General features: G+C 50.0%; 1 protein-coding gene across 2 annotated transcripts in view; it reads left to right on the forward strand.

The window, feature by feature from the left end:
- Positions 1–6,128: 6,128 nt before the first annotated feature.
- The window catches only part of Fbxl2 (F-box and leucine rich repeat protein 2), a 38,260-nt gene continuing 27,557 nt past the window's right edge, over positions 6,129–16,831 (forward strand). For both annotated transcript variants that reach the window (XM_060385118.1, XM_021635772.2), the window contains exons 1-2: positions 6,129–6,259; positions 12,409–12,470. In XM_060385118.1, the coding sequence (XP_060241101.1) occupies positions 6,257–6,259; positions 12,409–12,470 (65 nt within the window). In that variant the 5' untranslated portion in view covers positions 6,129–6,256. The remainder of the gene's footprint in view (positions 6,260–12,408; positions 12,471–16,831) is intronic.

A 16,831-nucleotide genomic window follows, 5' to 3' on the forward strand; every position in this document is an offset into this window, starting at 1 on the left:
CGGCAGGCGGCAGGCAGCAGGCAGCAGGTAGGCAGAGAGCAGGCAGCAGGCAGCAGGTAGGCAGAGAGCAGGCAGGCGGGCAGCAGGCATAGCACTGGTGCAGTAACTTAGAGCTTATATCTTGACCCACAAGCAAGGTAGAGAGAGCCATCTGGGCATGGCATGGTCTTTTTAGACCTTAAAGCCCACCCCCAGTGAGACATCTCCTCCAACAAGACCTCACCCCCTAATCCTTCCCAAAGAGTTCCACCAACAGGGGTGGGGTGGGGGGGGAGAAACAAATATTCAAACATGCATTATCACTTAAACCACCCCAGTGTGCCTGGACAGCAAACAAGCAAACGTCAGTTTGATTGGTATTTTGCCAGCTGTATTATGGGCTACTTTAGAATAACTTTTATTGTTGCAGCAGTAAATATGGTTGGTGAACTCTTGAGCTAGTGCAAGCCTAGCTACTTGAGTTTGATTTCTGAAGCCTGCGAAATGGTAGAAAGAAAGGACCAACTCCCCAAAGTGTCCTCTGACCTTTACATAAGCACAGTGTCATGCATATACTTCATATACTTCATTTACACACACACACACACACACACACACACACACACAGAATGGATAATAAAATGAAGAAAAAAACAGACATTCTCCTCCAAGTCTCCATCTTTTCCTGCTTCAGAGCTGTCTGAATGGAACCTGGAGCTTGACCCCAGCCAGCCACTCCCTCTGCTCCTTCTCTGCACCTCCACGACTTGCCCAGTGCAGCCACAACCACAGCAGCCCCCTCCAAGCTGTGTCAAAATACCACCAGGACCCAGATGCTCCATCAACCGCTGGGTCTCTCTGGATCCCTACGCCTCCTGTGTCCACACCTTGCCACCCTGCTATGACAATATGGCTTTGAAGGACTTGGCTGATACTTTCTTCACCAGCCCCAAGACGAGAGGGAAGATGCTGAGAAACTGGGGAAGTGGCCGAATCTGCTTGTAGGATATCGAGAAAGCAGACTGTGGCGCCTGGAGAGATGGCTCATCAGGGAAGAGCACTGGCAGCTCATCTAGAGGACCCAGGTTTGAATCCTAGCACCTACATGGTGGCTCACAACCATCTGTAGTTCCAGTTCTAGGAGATCTGATGCCCTCTTCTGATCTCTGCAGGCACCCAGTACACGTGTGACACACAGACATACATGCAGGCAAAACATGCATACACATAAAGTAATTTTAAAGAGAAATCTGACACTTAACTAATGCATAGTTTGGAGCAGGCATGTTGAAGCATGCCTATAATATCAGCTGAGGCAGACCCATCACGAATTCCAAGCCAGCCTGTGGTAAGTAGCAGGATCCTGACTTGAAAAACCAAAACCTATCACCAATATAACCCAAAAACAACACTATCAAAATGTTCGGGGAACTCTCTAACCTCTGCCCAGCCCGCCAGTCGCTAAAAGCCTTGATCCGGTGTATACTCTGAAAAAGAAACAAGATTGATTAAAAACAATTTCACCAGGCTCTGTACTTGCTGTTCAAGTCGGGTAACACGAAATGGTCCCTGGAAGCCACACAAAGACAGATTTGGAGGTGTGGAGATTGGGCGTGGCTTGCCTCTGTAATCCCAGCCCTCCTATGCCAAGTGGAAGCTGAAGATACAATGCCCAGAATCTTTTGGTCTGGTGTGGTGGTTTGAATAAGAATGGCCCCCACAGTCTCATATATTTGGATGCTTAGTCATCAGGGAGTGGCATTACTTGAGAAGGGTTAGGGGGTGTGGCCTTGTTGGAGGAAGTGTTACTCGGGGTGGGCTTTGAGGTTCCAAAAGCTCAAGTCAGTCCCAGTGGCTCTCTATTCCTGCTGCCTCCTGATCCAGAGGTAGAACTCTCAGCTCCTTCTTCAGCACCGTGTCTGCCTGCACGCTGCCATGCTCCCTGCTGGAATGATGATGGAACCTGGAAGCCAGCCCCGATTAAATGTTTTCTCTTACAAGAGTTGACATGGTCATGGTGTCTCTTCCCAGCGGTAGAAATTTCAAGACAGCAAGTAAGGCTGAGAAATACAGAGCAGCAGCAAGAACAAGAGAGAGCCTAAAGGGGGAGGGAGAGAACTGACTCCCACAAATTGTTCTCTGGCCCCAGATGTGCACTGTGGCACTTTATACCCCCAACAGATAGGTAAATGTTAAAAAGAAATACTATATTCCGATATTCTCCATGGTCTCAAACCTCCAAGAGAATGCCTCCCAGCAGACATGGAAGGCACATAATAACTTTAATAAACGTCAAAAACTGATAAAGAACATGAAAGAAATTGACCATCTTCAGTCAATTTGAAACACCCTTTTCACACATCAGTAATAGTAGGTTTATAAAATTGGAATAGCTGAGCGAGTGCCCTGGGCTCACAAATATGGCAGCTTTGGTAAGCAATATGCATTTGACTGAGGTCCACTTTTTTTTTTTAAGTACACAAAAATATCTCAGATCAGGAAAGGCCGGGACAAATACCCACAGCGGCTGCAGACAACGCAACTATCAAGGCTTCAGCTGCAAACGTTAAGCCATAACAAGCATCTTATTAGTGAGCTGGGCGTAGGGGGAAGCTGAGGTGGAAGGATTACCCTGAAGAGTTCAAAGCCAGCCTGGGATACACAGCCAGACCCTGTAAAAGGCAGGGAAGGAAGCAGAGGCTGGCCACCGGAGTTTAGCAGGCCTAAGGGTCCGTGGGAAATAATGTGAGCTAATGTATGGGTTGTCATTGGAGTCCTGGGCCAGAGGCCTGGCTCTGGGAGGTCCCAAAAAATCAGGTCCATACACTCACCTCCTCAAAGCAAACAGAAAAGGTAATGGTGACTGCTTCAAAACTGTCCTCAGCAGGCTGCAAAGATCTCATTCAAGATCCTACGGTTGAGGAGGCGAAGCCACATATCACTAAAGACCGTTTAAACCTGGGATCAGGCGGGGCCTCCGGGGTAGTCTCCACTCCTTAGAAGATGGTCATCTCTCAGACCTGCTGCTCCTGTGATCCAAGATGCCGGTAAGACGGCGACACACAGTAGAGGAGTTGATGCCAAATGGAGGCAGGTGCCAAGCCTTTCTGGGGCATTTACCCGTCCCGCATCTGCAGACATTCGTGGCTCAGTCAGGTGAGGATCATTTACTGGAGGGCCAGCTGGGGTGCCCGACTGAATAAAAAGCAAGCTGAGCACCAGCCGCCCCTACTGTTCCCTGACTGTGGATGCAAAGTGACACTGTGACTCCCCCATGCGCCCCCACGCTCCTGCTGCCATGCCTTCCCTGTCCTAAGGAACGCTAACCTCAAACTGTGAGCCAGAATAAACCCTTGCTTCCTGAAGTTCCTTTACTGGGGCATTTCATCACAACAAGAGGTGAGGAACTGACTGTAGACCATTGGAAAAGTTTCATATATTTTGTCCTAAATGCAAGAGAACCTACTGACGCCCACCATTGTGTGACCTCACTAGAGAGAAGCCCGGCGGCACAATGCGTTGGTCTGTTCATGCTGCCACGACAAAACCCCACCGACCGGGTCACTTGTAATAATGGAAACCTGTGTTGATGGTTAGGGAGGCTGGGAGGTGCCGGACTGAAGCCCAGGGAGGCTCAGTGTCAGTGAGGGCTGCTCTCCTCTCCCAAGATGGAATCCTGTGGCTTTGTCCTCCCAAACGGACAGACATGGTGTTCTCATGTGGCAGAGGGCACAGAACGCTGGACTTAGCCTCTCAGGCCCTTTTATAAAGCACTAATGTCAGACACTAGGTCATGCCCCATTAATTTTTTATTTCAGTTTAAAAATTTTTAATTCACTGACAATTTCACACACACACACACACCCTTGCTGTATCGTGGTCATGCTAACCCCACATTACTCTCTCTTACCTGTTTCTTCCTCCCAGCTGGTCCCCCTCCTGCTTTCATGTCCCTTTCGTGTATCAGGCCTTGTGCAGAGCCACAGCTCCTGTGTGTCCATTCGACAACGCCGTATATCCCAAGACAGCGTCTCACAGCCCTCCTCATCCTCTGGTTCCTGCAATCTCTCTGCTCTTCCTGCCTCAGTGTCTCCTGGTCCTTGGATGTCCCGTTGAGGACTGAGCAGAGGTCGCTTGTTCTCAGCTCTTGGACTAGCTCGTGAGTGTCTGTATTAACTGATTCCCCTTGCAAAGGAGGCCCCTGTAGGGCACCCTCCACACATACATGTAGACTAAGATTTCAGTTCTGGACACAGACATTCAAAGTATAGCACGAAGAGACAAATTTAGGCAGGAGATGGTGGTGTGGGTGAGAAAATAAGTTGAGAAAATAGATTTCAAGACACATACCTTCATACAGTTCTGTCTGTAGTGGGCATGTGTGCGGCATGGTTACACGTGTGTGCATCTGCACATGTGTGTGTGCAGATACATGTGAAAGCAAGAGGACAGCCTTGGGTGTTTCCTAGGCACGAGTCACCTTGTTTTGAGACAGGGTCTCTCACTGTGTCTTGCCGAGCAGCCAGCGAGCTTCAGGGATCGACAGTGCCAGGCTTACAGTCACAGGCCGCCACGACTGACTTTCCTCTCTTTTAAACACCCGTTCTGGGATCAAGCTCGTGTTTTCGTGCCCTCGGCATTTCCGAAGCCCCGGAGGACATGTTTTTGCTTTGTTTTTCGAGGCATGGTTTCTCTGTGTAGCCCTGGCTGTTCTGGAACTCACTCTGTAGACCAGGCTGGGCTTGAACTCACAGAGATCCTCCTGTCTCCATCTCCTGAGTGCTGGGTTTAAGGTCGTGAGCCACCACATCCTCACGTTTTTTTAAGTAGGCTTGAGAATGTCTGCTACAACATGGAAAGTGAGGTCGATGGAAAGAAAAAAAGAATTTGTTCCGAGCAACCAGGGGACAGCAGGCATGTTTGTGGGGGTTGGAAATGTTGGGGAGCGAGAACCTTGGGAGTGTAAAGGCAGTCACTGGTGCCTCTCGGGCATTCCAGGGGGCATGCCAGGTTGACAGCTGATTTTTATTTCTATTTACGTATTCAGTTAGTTTTGAGGCAGGGTCCCATGGAGCCCAGGGTGGCTTCAGACCTCCTATGTCTCATGGAGGATGACCTTGAACCTCTGACTTTCCAGCCTAGCATGCAGGAGCACCCTGCAAGGTTTCTGCAGCACTGTGGATCAAAACCAGGTTTCCTGCCTGCCAGGCAGTGCTCCACCAACCGAAAGCCTCATTCCCAGATCAAATGTTTCTCCTCCATCAGACTGATGGGCTGGCTCTGAGGAGATCTAAACTTTATGCAGTCCCACTAAAAACATCCAACAGCTTGCTGCCTGGTTTACTAAATTAGGAGCTATGCTTATTTAGCTACGAAGATTACACACACGTGTTTATGTGTTGGAGATGGAGGTGGGGTATATATTAGTCTTGCTTTGAACTCCTAACTCAAGGGACTCTCCTGCCTCAGTCTCCCAAGTGTACTCCAACTCAGCCTTGGCACATCAGTTTAAGGATGGTCATTTTTAATTGAAAAAAGTAGCTTATAGAATAGATGCATGCTTCGATATTTGATCGGAAACATGCAGGCAAATAGACTAGAGTAGCAGCTGTGACAGTTTCAAGTGCTGGTGTTTGCTTTGATCTTATGCACTGGGCATTTATAATGCCTCAATAGTTAAGTTCCATCTTGGGTAACTGGCTTTGTTTTGTTTTGTTTTGTTCCCAAGACAAGTTCTCACGTACCCAGGCTGACCTTGAACTCGCTAAGTCGCTGAGGATGACCTTGGATTTCCAGTCCTCCAGCCGCCACCTCCCAGGTGCTGGGTTTGTGTGGCGCTGGGGATGGATCCCGGGGCTTCATGCACGCTAGGCAAGGGGTGTACCAACGGAGGCACGCCCCCAGCACCAACAAATTGGGATTTTGTTGTTCGTTTGGTTTTGTTTCTTTAACAGCGAGAATCCACAAAGGTAGAGTCTTGCTCTGGCCAGTGCATGGCTGGGCCGCCCATCTGTTGTCAGGGCGTCAAGGTGATGCTGCGGTGATGGGAGAGGACCAGGTGTGCAGCCCCGGAGGCAGCCAGGCCCCGCCTCAGAGCTGCGTGGGGCAGGAGGAGTGGGAGGGCCGAAGGGCGCGCCTACGGATCACGTGGCAGACGCGGGCCAATGGCTACCTCGGAGCCCACCTTGAGGCCGGGGCGGGACGCCGGGCTGGCGTCACCAGGACAACGGGCGTCGCCAGCACCGTGTGACTCCCGGCTGTGGGCGCGCTCGCGGCCATGGTGAGTCTGGGGCCCGCGCTCGCGGGGCGGCGGAGATGCTGGACGCGTAGAGGAGGAGGGTGCAGAGAAGAGCCGAGGCCTGCTGAACGGGGCTGGGCCGGGCTGGGCAGGGCAGGGCAGGGTAGGGTGAGGCCGGGCATGGCAGGGCATGGCAAGGCTGATGGGGTTGGTCCTGGAGAAGGAGGAAACCCGGGGTCCCCAGGTCCGGGATGCCGGCGGGGGGGGGGGGACGCTGTGCTGTCTTGATGCCCCGCGTCTGGGTCACACACCCGGGACCTCCGCTCGGTGGACCACCCCGACGCCGTGACGCTGTTCGGCCCTCGCGTGCCCGGGAAGCCACGAGAGGGTGTGGCTCCATAGCCACCCACAGCCACACGCTCTTCAGTCTGCGTACTTCAGGGCTGCTTTCATGCAATGATGTCAATATCGAGCCATGCTTTGGCTTCGAGTTCAGCGTCTCGACGGGGCCCCCAGCACCGGGGGACTTAATGTGGGTGGCTTCGGCCTCACCCTCCACCCCTTTTGTTTTTTATGAAAATAGGGGACATTGCACTGGACTTTTTTTCTCCTGAGTGCTGCGCTCAGTGAGGGATTTAATGAATCTGTCATTAGTACGTTGTAAACGCCTTACAGCAGCCGTTAGCTTTGCTCAATAAACTTGAAAGGTTGCGGCCATACCACCTGGCCTCCATCAACTTCTTGTTTAACGCCTTAATTGACTTGGCCTGCGTGCTGGCTCCAATGGGCAAGGCTCAGGTGTGAGTTCTGGGGAGACCTCCATCCCGAAGAGAAGTGGGCTCCCTGGGCCGTGACACACCCTGGAAACAGGATATTTAAGGGTTAGGTAACAGAGACGCGCCCACACTTAAGAGCTACCCATCTAGAGGGCCCGTGAGATAGCCCAGTGGGTAAAGGCACTTGTTGCCAATCCTGACAGCCTGCCCCAGGGGTGGCGGGAGCAGAGGGTCCCGAAAATCGTCCTCTGACCTCTGTACAGGGCACGTCCTCAATATAAATAACAAAATATATTTTAGAAAGTATTTACCGTGAGTAATTAGATGGAGATTTGCTTGGTGTGTGTGTGTGCACGTGTGTGTGTGTGCGCGCGCGCGCGCGCGCCCGGGTGCGGGTGTGAGGTCCAGAGGTCAGTGGCTGAATGTCTTCTTCCATCCCTGTCCACCCTGTTTTGATGGGGCCTCTCCCTGGACCCGGCGCTCTGGGGACCTTCCCGCCTCTCCCATCTTCCACCCATGGCCGCCTCCTCACCAAGGTTACAGACAGCCACACAGGAGTGGGATGTATTGTAGAGCCGTCCGTGTCCCCTGTGGAGATGCGCTGGAGTTGGAGTGCGGCTCCTCTCTTGCTCGGATGCGTTGGTTCTCAGGCGTCTGGAGTGATTTGCATCTTGTTCGCAGCCCTGGGTTAGGTGCTGAGGCGCACAGACTGGGCAGGCCTCGCCCTCTCCGGACTCTGCATTCTTTCCCTAATGGGAAGGGATTAGCAGCTTGGGTGCATGGCTGTGCACATTTCCGCCGAGCACAGCTCTGGAGTTTGTTCCCTCGCCTCAGTGTGTGCTCAGGATTTGGCATCTGCTCTTTGTGGACAACGGACCTGATGGTTTACACAGGGAGGTTTAGTGCTCAGGGCGAAACAGCTTTGTTTGTAAAAAGTTGCTTTCTTCTCTTTGCTCTCCTCAGTCCCCCCAACCCACACACTTCCCCCCCACCTCCTCCTCCCGTTTCTCCTCATCTCCTTTTCTGTTCTTCTTCCTAATTTTCTTCTGTGGCTGCTGTTTACAGACATCCGGGGGTTGGTTTGATTTAGCTCCTTTGGAAAATACTCGTTAGAGTATCTTTCCTTGTTGCCAACGAGATTTATTAGTTTAATTCAGCTTATAAAATAGATTTTTTGTTTGTATGTCATATCAACATGTCTTTTTCCTGTTAAAATTCCTTCTGTTTGCCATTTTCCCTTACTCTGCACCCCACTTTCCGATTTTGTCTGGACAGGTCCTGTTACAGGTTTGGGAAGCATAAATTTGGGTAGTTTTTCTCTCTGCACTGCAGTTTTTTGGGTTTGTTTGTTTACCTCTTTGACTTGTGGGTTTGTGTGGCAGGTACACATGCATGTGTGTGAAGGTTAGAGGTCAGAGGTCAGCCTTGAGGGCTGTTCCTCAGGTGTCAGCTGTCTGCTTTGTTGTTTTTTGCTTGTTTGTTTGTTGAGTCTCTCTGACCCGAAGCTCACCAGTTGGTCTAGACTGACTGGGCAGTGAGCCCCAGCTGGTTCTTATTGTTCATTTATGTGTGTTCTGGGGCAGCCCAGGTCCTTATACCCTCTGACAAGCACTTTAACAAGTACGCTGTGGACTTTGTTTTTAATCTTTTAAAGCAGAACTTTTTTTTCCCCCATAGCCCTGGCTGGTCTAGAACTCACTCTGTAGTCCAGGCTGGCTTTGAATTTGTGGTGATCCTCCTAACTTAGGTCCTGGGTGCTGGGATTGCTGGCCCCTAAGCTCCCGACACAGGCTATGACAGAAGGTCTTAAGTTCAACGCCGACTTGGGTAACTTAGAAAGGTCTTGTCTCATAATGAAAGGGGCCCTGGATGTGCTCAGGGGTAGGGTGCTTGTCTGGCATGCACGAGGCTGGCAATGCCCAGCACCATGAGGTGCTGACTGAAGCAGAGAGACGTGGCGAGATCCCTGTGCTATTGACCATGAAAAGCAGGTTGTCTGGGCTCCTGCTCCTGATGTTGAGGTGGAGAATAATTTCAGTCGCTCCAACAGCAGCTTTCCTCCCTGTTGCCTGGTTCCGGGCTAATCGCAATGAATTCCTGCCCCCTCCACCATCCCTGTGAGCTGACATCACTGTACATATGTGGTTCGCTAGACTCAGTGTGTGCTTCAGCCACACAGTAGTTGGCCAGTGGCCAAGGAGGGATTTCAACTCACCTACAATCTTAACCTTCACACCAAGGCCTTCCAAACTACAGGGGTGTGTGTGTAGAGATGGCCCAGGGTTAGGAGCATTGGCTGCTCTTCCAGAGAACCTAGGTTCAAATCCCAGCACCCACATAGCTGCTCAAAGCCTTCTGGAATTCCATTTCCAGGGGATCTGATGGCCTCTTCTGGTCTCTGTAGGTACAAGGCTTGCAAGTGGTACACAGACAGACATATACGTAGAATAAAAGAATAAATGACAAAAAGAATTGCAGAATCCCTGGGTTTGGTTCCCATTACCCACATGGCTCACAGCTGCCTGTGACTTCAATTCCAGGGGATCTGGTGTCCTTTCTGGACTCCTTGGGCATCGCACACACATGGCATACATTCATAGAAATGTATGCATATAACCAAAATAAAAAAAATCCTAAAAATTTCAATGTTTGGGAACTGGAGAGGTGGCTAAGTGGTTAGGAGCACTTGCTGTTCTTGCAGAGGACCTGGGTTCGGTTCCCAGCACCCACATGGAGGCTCATAGCCATCCTTTTGATCTTTAAAGATTAAAAGAAAAAAAAAAAGTCACAGGCTGGTCTCAAGCTTGCTGTGTTGCTGAGAATAACCTTGACATTCCGATGCCCATGCCTTTGCCTCCCAGATGCCTGGGTTGCGGATGGACCCCTCCACAGTCAGTTACGTAGTGCTGGGGATGAAAACCAGGCCTTTCCTGGTTAGGCCAGCACTCTGTCACCCGAGGTACGGCCTCAGTTTACCTGTGAGGTGGGTCTTATGATGTTGCCCAGGCTGGTCTCAGGTGACTCCTTCCGCCTCGTCATACCAAGGAGCTGGGACTTCAGGCACATACCATCATGTCAGCTTCTTCGCCATCTTTATGTGTGACTTGTGTCATGAGGTGCATACACGTGACTGTGAGGGTACACATCTGCACACGTGGAGGCCAGAGCAGGGTGCTGGATGTCCTCATCTGTCACTCTGCCTTGCTTAAGACAGGGTCTCGCACTGAACACGAGGCTCACCGTTTCAGCCCTGCTCCTTGTTCCGTGAGTTCCTTGGATTTGCCTGTCCCCCCTCCGGTGCTGGGTTTGAGGTGCACTCAGCTGTGCTTTGCTGTTTTTAAATGGGTGCTGGGGGTTTGAACTCAGATCCTCATACTTGCTGAGCAGGTGTTTTCGCCCACGGGGTCTGGATCTCTCAGTAGGCGCTAGTGTGGCTTTGAACTGAGGCAATCCTGCCTCCGTCCCTGCCTTTGAAGTGCTGGGGTTGCAGGAGAGTGTGCTATCACGCCCAGGCCCTTTTCCTGTTCTCGGTGATGCCCTCTGTATCAAGAAGGTTCTCATCTTTTTCTTTGTCTGTTTGGTTGGTTTTGGTTTTTCAAGACAGGGTTTCTCTGTGTAGCCCTGGCTGTCCAGGACTCGATTTGTAGACAAGACTAGCCTCACACTCACAGAGCTCCGCCTGCTCTCTCTCCCCAGTGCTGGGATTAAAGGCGTGTGTTGCCATGTCTGGCTGAGGGTTTTAATCTTAACCTGCTGTTACATGTGCTTTTGGTTTCCTGGTTTAAACCTGTCGTAGCTCACAGCACAGAGGTAGCAGTTGTGATCCTGTGTTTATGCCACATGCCTTTACTAGGAGTGAGTTCTTGAGGTGGAGATAAAGATCAGCCCCATTGTTTTCATGAGGGATATCCCATCTTCCTGGCACCATTTCTTTTTTCTTTTTTTAAATTAATTTATTTAATTTTATTTTATGTGCATTTGTGTAGAGATGTCAGATCACCTAGAACTGGAGTTACAGACAGTTACAAGCTGCCATGTGGGTGCCAGGAATTGAACCTGAGTCCTTTGGAAGAGTAGCCAGTGCTCTTAACCACTGAGCCATCCCTCTAGCCACACTGGCGCCATTTCTTGAAAAGACTTTTTCTTTACCATTTAAGTCAGTGGCTCCTGGCTTTCAGCTCTGTTCCCTTCATCCATTTGTCCTTAATTATGTCAGGACTTCATTGTTTCAGTTAAACTTATTTCTTCAGGACTGGAGAGATGGCTCGCTGGTTAAGCTGGCTCCTGTAGAGAACCTGGGTTCAGTTCCCAGCACCCATGTCTGCTCACAACTGCCTGTGACTCCAGTTGCAGGTGGTCCAACGCCCTCCTCTGGCCTCGTGGGCACTGCACAACAACTGCACACATGCGCATAGTCTTGGGGCTTCTATTGCTGTGAAGCTACACCATGACCCTGGCAACTCTTACAGAGGAAAGCATTTAATTGGGGCTAACACTTCAGACATTTACCCGCTGTCGTCATGGCAGGAAGCACACAGGCAGACATGGTTCTGGAGGGGTAGCTGAGCGTTCTACATCCGGATCAGCAGGCGGCAAGAAAAGAGCGAGACGCTGGGCCTGGCTTGGGCTTCTAAAGCTCCAGAGCCCACCCCAGTGACACTCTTCCCCCAACAAGGCCACACCTCCCAATAGTGCCTCTGTGAGCCTATGGGGGTCATTTCATTCAAAGCCGTACACCCAGAGTCACACGAGTTTGAATAAAGAGCTAAAAAATAAACAAAAACCCCAAAACATTAAAGTATTTTAGTTACGTTTATTTGTGTGTGTGTGTGTGTGTGTGTGTCTGGGCGTGTCTGGGCTCAAGTGTTTGCTCTGTGCCAACCCCCGAAGCAGCTGAGATGGCTACATGCTCCCGTGCCCAGCCATAGAGTAAATGTTAAAGTCAGGAAAGTTTTTCTTTTTCCAGTCTGTGTTAGCCACTCTGGGCTGCTTGCGTTTGTGCACACACTGGAGGTTTAGGTTGGCTGTCGGTACGGACCCCAGGCCTGGCAGCAGTCTGGAGGTTGCTCACACCTCACCGTCATGAACATGGAGCTTGTCAGTTCACGTCTCATATCAGCGTCAACACTTAAAGCACCTCTCCTCCCTTCTCCCCTCCCCCGTCTTGTTTCTCTCTCCCCTCTCCGGATTTTCTGAGGTCGGTCTCACTCTCTGGCCCAGGCAGACATCTTTTCTGCACCAACCTCTGCAGCGCCGGGTTGCAGGCGTGCCCACCCACCCCTCCCAGAAAATTACATTCTTTTAGTTTTCTTTCTGTGTGAACGTGGGGGTGTGCCAGGTGAGTGTATGGATGTGACACATGCCCGGGTGTGGGATGGCCAAAGAACCATTCTCCAGTGTCTCTCTTCCTTGCAGGTTTTCTCAAACAACGATGATGGCCTCATCAACAAAAAGTTGCCCAAGGAGCTCCTCCTAAGGTAAGCCCGCCCGCGTTAGAAAGCTCGGGCTGGCTCCGGCCTGGGTCCAGGCGCCGCCCTGTGCCGGGAGGGACGGAGCACAGCGGACTTTGGTTTTGTCTTACAGAATGCCGTTCAGCCTGTTGCTGAGTTTCCATTGGTGTGCTCCAGTACTGAGTGTGATCATTTGGTAGCGTGATGAGTACTGTAGCAATCGCCTGCAGGTGCCCCTGATAATGGTGAATTGATTAGTAACGGTGGGGAGGGTATTGTTACAGGCGTGGGCTCTTGTGGTCAGAGAGTTTCGGCATTTTCTAAGAGATGAGTTGTTCAAAAGACGTGTGGTCGCACTGTCCTCCCTGAGCAGTGCTGTCCCCCAAGCACCGAGCAGAACGCCCTCTAAGCGACGGTTCCAAAGGACACCAAGCGAGTTCGCAGGTGACACTTGCTGGCCACTACGCACCGAAACTTTGTCTGTCCTTGGCTTTTTGCTTTTGATTCTGTAGTTGTCAAATGGTTGTTAGTTGTGGAAGCTGTGGCATCTTAATTCTTTACAAGCAATTGGTTTATGTACAGGTGGTAATCTTTGAGTGGCATTTTCTACACCGTCGCCAATGTCCCTCAAAACGAGAACGGGTTCTGAGAGGATGGGCATTTCTTCGGCGCATGGTGATGGCCAGGGGTGAGCAGCTATTGGCAGAGCTGCACGGGAGTGGTAGGAGATGCTTACATCCAGACAGAGATGGAGCCCATGATCCCCGTCCCTGGCCAGGCTGTATCTTCTTAGATTTCAGAAGTGAATCTGTTTGCGTGGTTATTGGGGGGTAATTCTCTGTAAGTTGTTTTTTCGTGGGCAGAGGCACACACATGTGAGACAGCGCCCCGTGGGGGTCAGAGGACGCTTTGTGAGATGGCATAAACCCACTCAGGCCCTGGAAGAACCCAGGAACCATCAGCTCCGATGTGGCCAAGCCCAGGGTGGACTGTTGTCACTGTATAGCTGCAGGGGACGTGGTCCAGGGAGGGCCTCCAGCCTCAGCATGAGCACTGGGCTAGCCCAGGCCTCAGGCTGCTATGTGAGTATGGCCGTGGGATCCTGGGGGGCCGTAGCCAGCTTTGGGCATTAGCCGTTCATCACTAGGCTGTGCTTAAACTCCGCCCTTCTCATGGCTGCTGCTGCTGTTGGTGACCAAAGGCCACCAACTTCCTTTCCCCATGTGTGTTAGGCTTAGCTTTTATACTCAGCCATGGAGTGGTTTCTGTTTGTTCACACAAAGGAATGAAGGTCAAGGTAAGGGATCCTGTCACTCTCTGTGGCCGTTTCTAAACCCAGCTTAGGAGTTAGCTATTTTGGTTGTCTGCCTGTGGCAGCTGCAGCTGACCTAACTATATGGCCAAGTGACACTGACGTTCTGGGAATTGTTAGGTCATTGCAGTGACAGTCTTGATTGAAATATGAGTAAACACTTGAAGAATGAGCAAGTGGAAGATGGTGGGGGGCAGTGAGCTCGGTGGGAGCCAGGAGATCGGAGCAGAGACTTTGGTCCTCTAGAGGAGTCTGAAGACAGATTCCAGGTTATGAGAGAAAACCATAAAAACTACTGGTGGCTACCCAGAGGATTTCTCTCCTTTTGGTCTTTTTATTTTTAAAGATTTACTTTTTAATTATGTGTATTTATGTCTATGTGTGTATGTGCATGTGAGTGCAGTACCTACAGTAACCAGAAGAGGGCATCAGATCCCCTGGAGCTGAAGTTGTGCTTGTGATCTGTCTGATTTAGATGCTGAGAACTAACTCAGGGCCTCTGCAGGAGCAGAGCCTCCTTTTAATTGCTAGGCCAGCTCTCCACCCCCTCCAAAATCTTTTGAGTGAAAAGCAACCCAGGAAGAATTGAGCTTTGGAAAAATATGATAACTTGGATTCTGAACATTTCTTAATAAAAAATTTAGTACTTTCAACTCTGCTAGTAAGCTGACCTTCTTTGGTGGTGCTTTTCCTTGTCTACTGAACATTATCTTGTCTCCATTAGTAAAATTATCTAAATTAGGCCAGGCATGATGGCGCACCCCTCTAATCCCAGCACTTAGGAGAAAGAGGCAGATAGATCTCCATGAATTCTAGGCCAGGCTGGGCCACACAGTGAGACATTGTTAAAGTATATATATATATTGTTTTAGTGACCCAAGAGTTGGAGTGTGGAGGTGTTGGGGTCGCTCAGTGAATAAAAAAAGAGTTGGAGTGTGGAGGCCTGAAGACCCGAGCCTGAAATATCCAGGCACAGAGGCATGCACCTGAAATCCCAGTGCTGAGGGGGTGAGACAGGAGGGCCCAGAGGGTCACTGGCTGGCCAGCCTAGCTGCAATGGATGAGCCTCAAGGTCAGTGAGAGGCCCTGTCTCCGAAAGGTAAGGTTATGAGGAGATTAACCCCTGACCTCCACACACGTACACACACACACATATATATGTATATGTATGTATATATATATATATATTTATACACACACACACAGACAAACAGACTGACTGACTGACCAGCAGTTCACAGTATACCAGTTAAGAACATAGAGGTTGTGGCCATTTGGGTGAGCTCTGCACAGGCTCCTATGTCAGCTATCTTCTGAAATGAACTGCCACGTGAGCAGCTGTCCATCACTTTTCTTGAGGGGTCGGGTTTCCACATTTCTGTTCTTATTTTGGAACTAGTCAGAGAAGTTGAAATTTTATTTTATTGTATTTATTTACTTATTTAGGTTTTTTTTTGAGACAAAGTTTCTCTGTGTAGCTCTGGTTTGTCTTGGAACTTGGTCTGTAGACCAGGCTGGCCTTGAACTCACAAAGATCCCCCTGCCTCTGCCTCACAAGTGCTTGGATTGAAGGCCTGTGCTACCACTGTCTGGCCTCCATCTGGTGGTTTTAACTGATCATTTTAGGAATGTTTAATGTTATTAATTCACATATTCCTTCCACCCACCTTGTTACTACGTTTATACAGCTTGACTTTTTCTACCTACCTTTCACTCCTGAGTTAAAGATTTTCTTAGGCTTGGGAGATGGCCCAGTGGCCAAGAGCACAAGCTGCTCCTTCAGAGATTGAGTTTGGTTCTTGGTGCTCCCTTCTGGTGGCTCATAACCACCCATAGCTCCAGCTCCAGAGGATTCAGCACCCCCTTCTGGCCTCCATCAGCAAGAACGTTCATGTACCCACACACGGGACACGTATGCATTCATGTAATCAAAAATAAAAATAAAGCTCCTTTAAAAGTGATGGTCTCTATCCTTTCTCTCACATAGCTCGGTGGCTCATGCCGTTCCTGTCCCTGGGGAATCAGTTATATGCTGTTTATGCGAGTGGAAGTGCTTGCTGTCGCCTTCACTAGGTGAAAATGTAGTGCCTGGATTTTCCACATTGTTGTCCTCTCTCCTGCTTTTTGGAGCCAGATTTTATGGCTTGGCATCCTAACCTTATCTGTTCTCATGACGCCTTAATATGTGGTACTTGGTTTTGTATTCTTTTCTTTGGCTGTCTCAAGCCGTTTTTCCAGTTGCTGTGTCGGCATTTTGATCTCTGATGCTTTGTCTCCAGACTCTTCCTGAGAAAGGGCTTAGAAGAAACATTGTCCCTGCATGTTTTTCTCTCACTATTACAGAGATGGAACGCCATGACCAAAAGCAACTTGGGGAGGAAAGGGTTTATTTCATATTACAGTTTGTGTTCCATAATGCAAGAACTCAGGCAGGCAGGAACTGGGAGTCAGGAGCTCAGTCTGGGACCATGGAGGGTGCTGCTCACCGGCTTGCTCACTATGGCTTGCTCAGCCTCTGCTTTCTTGAACCCAGGGCCACCTTCCCGGGGTGGCTCCACCCACAGTGATCTGGGACCTCCCACATCAGTCATTAGTCAAAAAAACGCCCCACTTAACTTGAACAAGCCAATTCTTTCTCTCTCTCTCTCTCTCTCTCTCTCTTTCTTTCTTTCTTCTCTCTCTTTCCTTTTCTTATGCATACAATGTTCTGCCTGCATGTACACCTGCAGGCCAGAAGAGGGCACCAGATATCATTATAGATGATTATGAGCCACCATGTGATTGCCGACAATTGAACTCAGGACCTCTGGAAGAGGAGACAGTGCTCTTAACCTCTAAGCCATCTTTCCAGACCCCTAAAGTCAGTTTTTACTTTTCCATGAGGGGCTGAGAGAACTCAGCAGTTAATAGTACTTGCTGCTCTTGCAGAGAACTTGGGTTCCGTTTCCAGCTCTCACACTGGGCAGAATAAACTGCAGCTCCACATGCCTTCTTCTGGCCTCACACTTAAACTCATAAATACATGAGTCTGTGTCTTTGGGTGTTTTCCAAGCCACCATTTCTGCTTTTCCTGTCA

Source organism: Meriones unguiculatus, chromosome 6 (assembly GCF_030254825.1).
Source record: "Meriones unguiculatus strain TT.TT164.6M chromosome 6, Bangor_MerUng_6.1, whole genome shotgun sequence".
Lineage (NCBI taxonomy): Eukaryota > Metazoa > Chordata > Mammalia > Rodentia > Muridae > Meriones > Meriones unguiculatus.